The sequence below is a fragment of the Lactuca serriola genome, chromosome 5 (assembly GCF_051521515.1).
Source record: "Lactuca serriola cultivar US96UC23 chromosome 5, Lser_US96UC23_V15, whole genome shotgun sequence".
Lineage (NCBI taxonomy): Eukaryota > Viridiplantae > Streptophyta > Magnoliopsida > Asterales > Asteraceae > Lactuca > Lactuca serriola.
The window spans coordinates 341,074,797-341,081,309 of NC_136412.1; the positions used below are offsets into that span (position 1 = coordinate 341,074,797).

Consider the following 6,513-nt stretch of genomic DNA (forward strand, 5'->3'; position numbering starts at 1 on the left):
GTTTGTGTAATGATTTAGATGAGTTTATACTGGTTGTTGGATTAGATTAGGTTGAGTGTCTCAAATCAAGAGAGTAGATTAGGTTTTGTGTAGTGAGTTTTCAGTTGTAAGTTCTTAAAAACCTTCTGTTTCTTAATCCTCTAATGATATAAGAAATGTAGATGTTAGGAAACTTATCTTGTTCAATTTTAACATGGGGGCAAATTTAAAATTAAGAAGCACACATTGCATAATATTAAATAAAATTTGTATTAGAATGACACCTCTCAAAAAAAATTTAAAACTATTTTTTTATTATGATATGAATTATATTCTATGTATTTATTTATTTATTTATTGAGAAAGAAGATAAGCCATTAAACATGTCATAATGCATGTGAAAAACCCAATTTCAACTCTCTTAGGTCAAATGAAATTAATACGAAAGATGGAAAAGAAAAGTTTCATAAAAATCCACGAAATCCTCGCTTGCTCTTATAATAATAACATGCCATGAATTTGAATACTTCATAATCACCATGAGCATTCAATTACAACAAACCCCCAATTTTAAATTACTGTAGAAGTCTTTTCTCCTGATCAAGTTCATCCCAAGCCTTCTTTCATCAAACTGTCGTGCATGCATTTTGTGCATGCCTCTACCAACTCAAATTGTCTCTCTATAGTTCATCAAGCAACCGTCAAATACACAGTAGGTTTTTCAGAATCTGTTACTATTATGTGTGTGCGTGTATGAAAGGGTGCATTTTTATTTAGTCGATCAGCTCCGGTTTTGGAACTTCGATGATTTTCAGTGTTTTTTGTGATATATTTGTTGTTAAGGGAATTGGGTTTTTTTTCCCGATTGATGAATTTTATTAGGGTTTTAAATTGGGGTTTTTGCATGGATAGATATTAGAAGAAGATCTGGAGATTTGGATTAGAGATATTTGAGGGTCAAATGTCGTCGCCGGCGAGGATCTGCATGAACGGATTGTGCGGGGCAACGACGACTTCTCAATGGAAGAGAGGTTGGCCCATGAAAGCCGGCGGTTTTGCTACTCTCTGCTACGCCTGCGGGTATGCACTTTTGATCCCAATTTTACCCTTCGCCTTTTCCCAAATTTACACGATCAGCGTTATGTACAGGTGTTGACATAATTCATAGTCATGAAGGAATTCAGATGTTAAAAACCCCTAATAAAGAACTGAGCTCACTTTTCAAAGCATTGAACTTGTTCTACATTGCAAACAAATCATCTTTCTTGCAAAATGATACCAAATCTATTTCTAACAAAAGATGCCAAAAAGATTGTTGTTTCTGCATTCACATTTTCAAAAATGTCCAAAATTACCCATTTTTGCAATAATTTTCGCCGAAAATCACCCCAATATACTTTTCATACTTGTATTTACGTTCATGATTCATATCTGAAGGTGGACATTCTCTTATCTTTTCTTGCTTGTATTGACGCCCTATGACAAATACCTTGGATCAAGACTATGTTCTTGTTGATCTTTATCTTTATACGATCATAATTTCTATAGATAATAAAAAAATGATTTTGTTTGGGTTAAGGTATATAATGACATGAGATTTATAAGATGGTCTAATCTTTTATCAAGAAGTTGTCCCTATGGTATTTGTCTATTCATTTATACATCTGGTTTTATTTACATCAATTGTTTGTGGATTATATTTTTCTTTTATGTGATCTATGTGGAGTGCAGAACTGTATATGATAATGTACGCTACTGTGAACGCTTCCACCTTAATGAGTCAGGTTGGAGAGAATGCAATTCTTGTGAGAAGGTAATTTCAGATTCCACAATTCTTGAAATCTATAAGCCTACATACTGATTATCTGTTCTACTCACCAATTCTTTCATTGTAGCCTGTTCATTGTGGATGCGTTGTTTCAAAATATCTTCATGAATGCCTTGATTTTGGAGGGATATTGTGTATAAAATGCTTAAGAGCCAAGGCAATCCAACCCAAAAAGCAGGTAATCTTTTCTTCAATAACTTAAATTATCATGCATTGATACACATTATGTAAATATCAAACACAATAACATCTTCTGCCAGTTTGCAACAATATGAAACACCTTTAAGTTTCTAAAATTTACCTGTTTGACCCCTTGAAGATACGATTTAACCCAAATGAACCCAATTCGTGGAAATCTAAAGTCTTGTACTTGATGTCTCAAATCTTTCAGTCGATTGTTAACGAGATTCCAAATGGCTTTGCTCGGTTTTCTGCCACCTGGCAACCCTCCATCTTTGATAAAGGAAAGCTCACACAGTTAACAAGGGAAGGGTTAGAGAAGCATCAACACACATCTTCCACTTCAACCATTGGTCTTCAATTTAGACAAGATGAAAAGACACCCTCTTCTAGTAAAGATGTTGGTTCAAGCTTTTTGAAACCATTAACTTTGCCTTCAATCTTTCCAACCCAATTACCTGATAACACCAAACCAAATTTAGGGTTGAAATCAACATATGAACAATCTTCAGGGTTTGCTTTGAGTTCTTCCATTAGTTCCATACTCCCTACTTATAATGGGGCTGCAGTACAAGAAAAAGCTGGTTTGGTCAAACAAGAGCAAAAACCTCGTCCAAAACCATCAAAATCAGGAGTTAGTGTAAAGTCACAGCCAAACAAAGGGGCGGTGGGTGCGGATAATCTAGTTGCTAGACCACCGGCTGAAGGACGGGGACGCGGTCAGTTGCTTCCGAGGTACTGGCCAAAGATCACTGACCAAGAACTTTTGCAAATATCTGGAGAGTATCCTTTCTTAATATTAATATTCACACATGCATTGATGTTAATGGGATAAGAATTGCAATCTTTTTGTCTCACCCAAAAAGGCGGAACAAGGTGAGACATAGACTCGCTCTCGATCTCTTGTTTGTCAAAAGACGAAAACGCCCTCCTCGTCCCCATCATAAAAAAGAACCCTAGAAAGCTTGTCCAGTCCTGTTCCATCATGGCATGTGTAACAAACGCAGTGCGTTTGTTACACATAAATTGATGGGATGGAACAGGACTGGACAAGTTTTCTAGGGTTTCTTTTTTGATGATGAGGACGAGGAGGGTGTTTTCGTCTTTTGACAAACGAGAGATCGAGAGCGAGTCTATGGCTCACCTCGTTCCACCTTTTTGGGTGGGACAAAAAGATTGCAATTCTTGTCCCATTGACATCAATCCCAGTGTAAAAACGAGGTCTGAAGATTCCTGTGTGGACATATGTAAAAAAAAGTTTTTTTTTTGGTTGCCTTAATGAGATTGTGTTAGCTTGAATTCAAACTGCACTGTTACTCCGTTATTCGAGAAGGTTCTGAGTGCAAGTGATGCTGGTCGAATTGGTCGTTTGGTTCTACCAAAAGCATGTGCTGAAGTGGGTTTACATTCTTGATTCTTCTTTTAATTTTTCCTTAAATTTCTATTATCTGATTGTATTGTAAGCTCAAAGTTACTGATAATGAAATGTTGTTGCAGGCATATTTTCCGGCTATAGATCAATCAGAAGGTTTACCAATAAAGATCCGGGATATAAAAGGGAAAGAGTGGACATTTCAGTTCAGATTTTGGCCCAATAACAACAGTCGAATGTATGTTTTAGAGGGCGTAACCCCCTGCATACAAAACATGCAATTGCAAGCTGGCGACACTGGTATCCTTTTTCAGTTATCTATACTCTATAGTTAACTTATTATTATCTTTATGCAATTACAGATATTCATTATTCTCATTAATTTAATTTAATTTTTTGTAGTGATATTTAGTCGGTTAGAACCAGATGATAAACTCATAATAGGATTTCGAAAGGCACCATTTTCTGCTGAATTAATAACTATTCCTAATACTGCTAATGATGGAGCTCTTATATCTACAGGGAATGAAAACTTATCAACAGTAAGTGCTTACACTAATCCTTTTTTCATTTTTGGTCTCTTGTAGCATCATACTTTCATTTGAAAAGGATCTTTCTGTTTGTTTTACTTCACTTTTGCTTATTGACATTTACCTTTTTTTGGCAAAGAATATCGAGCAGGAAGTGATTCATGAGAAAAAGAAGGCACGAAATATAGGGTCAAAAAGCAAGAGGCTACACATGCATTGTGAAGATGCAATGGAGCTCAAGTTTACATGGGAAGAAATGCAGGAATTCCTCAGGCCACCTCCTTCTATTAAGCCAACAGTTGTCATGATAGAAAATTGTGAATTGGAAGAATACAATGTAAGTATTTCACATAAAGTCGTATTTTAGATCGGGGTAAATGCAAGAAATAGCAATGTACTTTCATTTATTTGTGTATTATAGCATCCTACTTTCATTTATTTTTATTAGAAAATTGTATTTCCATTTTTTTTCTTGTTAGGACATTATGCTTTGAAAAATCTATCCAATTATAGGAGTTAAAATTGCTTTGTATTTGGATGATGTTGCTATAATTGGGTGCATTTTTTTTTAAAGTTTAATGTTGTAATAGGAAGGAGTAAAAGTACAATGCTATAATAAACAAATCAATGAAAGTATGTTGCTATTTCTTTCTTTTAACCTTTTTAGATTTTTCAGCTGTTTTATGTTTTGGGTTAATGGTTTGTGGCTTCATTCAGGAACCACCAGTTTTTGGCAAGAAGACCATATTCACAACAAATGCATCCCGGTAATGTGTTCTTTTATTGTTTAGAGCAGTTGAAAAATATTAACAAGCATGGTATAAAATATGCTTAGCATTTGACTCACAAAGTCAAAATTGAAGTTCAAAGTAACACATTTGACTCCCAAAGTCAACATTTAACAGTTTTTCTGTAAAGAATGGTGTATTAGTTATGCAACAAAGTTACCCTTTTTCACTAGTTTATGCAGCTGAGTAGATTTCTGACCAATTTATGTATTTTTACTTGTTACCAATTTTTACAACCAAATTGGTAAAATAATGCTTAAACTGTTATTAAATTAAAAATGGTTGCATAAGAGCCACTTTGTTGAATAAATTGATTAACAAGTTCAACTTCATATTGCATAAATAAGCAATTTACTCATCTTCTTAAGTATATAATATATATTTCTTTTTGGAATTAATTAATCATAATTGTTCTCTAGGCTACAAGAACAATGGGTTCAATGTGATAGTTGCTCCAAATGGAGAAAGTTACCTTCAGATGTTCTTATTCCTTCCAAATGGACATGCTCTGATAATGTTTCTGATCCAAACAGGTATCTATCTATCTATCTTATTTGCCCAATTTAATTTTTTAAATATCATCTATGTAATCCAACAATGGATAATATGTGTTCCAGGTGTTCCTGTTCAGCCCCTGAGGAGAGAGGAGTAGGAGATTTGAACCGAATCTTGAAATTTGGCAAGGGTACAAATCCTACTACTCTTTTACACTGTACATGTACATGACATGACAAAACAAATTGTACTATGTTTATAACAAACACTATATCCTAATCTTTGAAACTTTTGATTTTTACTTATTCTTTTACAGAATCCAAGAAGCGAAAAGTTGCGGAAAATTGTGGGACCCAAGAACCGAAAGTAGAGCCTACCGGATTGGACGCGTTAGCCACGGTTGCAGTATTAGGAACAAACCCTAATGAAGCATGCGCCACCACAAGACACCCGCGGCATCGACCCGGTTGCAGTTGCATCGTATGCATTCAACCCCCGAGTGGAAAAGGAAACCACAAACCAAATTGCATTTGCAATGTCTGTTCCACAGTAAGGCGGCGTTTCAAAACCCTAATGCTACGTAAGCGGAAACGCCTATTGGAACAGGAATCCGATGAGGCCCGGAAATCATCCGTTCCGGTTAACATCGGAATGGAATCGGGCGAAGGGGTTGGAATTGGAATTGGAATTGGAACCGAGGTGATTAGTGAGAGTAGCAATAAAGGTCAAGAATTGGATCTGAATTGTGACCCAAAGGAAGAAGAGATGATGCTAGCTTTTACTGCCAGTGCTTCTGAGATCCCTCCAGAGTGGCATGACATGCTTGCAAAACTTGTACCCCAAGGTACAACCGACATGAAAGAGGAGCCTATTATAACAACCAACAAGGTCATTGAAGGTAGTTGATTCTGGTTCTGGGGTTTAGTTGTTGAAATCGGTTTTCCTAAATATTTGTTTATTTTACCATTTTACCCTACAGTAGTGGGACATCTAGAGCTTTTATGAAACAAAAATCAGTTGGCTTTTCCCTTTTCTTCTTGCTTCTATATGTGTTAAGATGAGTGACGTAACACTTTAAATACATATAAGTATATATATATATTCTCTTTAAGTTGATTGCTCGTTGCCTTGTAATTTATTTTTTTACTGGTTATTTTTAAAAGCAAATTTAGGTTATCCCTTTTATGCAATTAGTTGGAAATAACTAAACACAATCAAGGACGTGTGAAAAACACTATCCTCAAGGATAATTAGCATCCACTATATCGTTGTTAGGTTCTTAAGGATAATTAGCTTCCATTATTTTGTTGATAGGTTCTAAAACCCTCCAAGGACCTCCTT

The 6,513-nt window shown here is 35.4% G+C and overlaps 1 protein-coding gene across 1 annotated transcript; it reads left to right on the top strand.

The window, feature by feature from the left end:
- The first annotated feature begins 414 nt into the window (after positions 1-414).
- LOC145055377 (B3 domain-containing transcription repressor VAL2-like) lies at positions 415-6,288 on the top strand. Its single transcript, XM_079003686.1, has 13 exons — positions 415-691; positions 892-1,059; positions 1,711-1,792; positions 1,875-1,985; positions 2,199-2,770; positions 3,281-3,383; positions 3,485-3,659; positions 3,762-3,901; positions 4,029-4,226; positions 4,607-4,656; positions 5,097-5,210; positions 5,295-5,362; positions 5,489-6,288. The coding sequence occupies exons 2-13, from the start codon at positions 941-943 to the stop codon at positions 6,076-6,078; spliced, it is 2,322 nt and encodes a 773-aa protein (XP_078859812.1). The 5' UTR covers positions 415-691; positions 892-940; the 3' UTR covers positions 6,079-6,288.
- Positions 6,289-6,513: the final 225 nt, after the last annotated feature.

Bases quoted from the DNA above. Each gene is read 5' to 3' on its own strand.
- LOC145055377 (XM_079003686.1), top strand. From the start codon at position 941: ATGTCGTCGCCGGCGAGGATCTGCATGAACGGATTGTGCGGGGCAACG. The intron at 1,793-1,874 runs GTAATTTCAGAT...CTTTCATTGTAG, and splicing joins AATGCAATTCTTGTGAGAAG to CCTGTTCATTGTGGATGCGT. The intron at 3,902-4,028 runs GTAAGTGCTTAC...TTTTTGGCAAAG, and splicing joins GGAATGAAAACTTATCAACA to AATATCGAGCAGGAAGTGAT.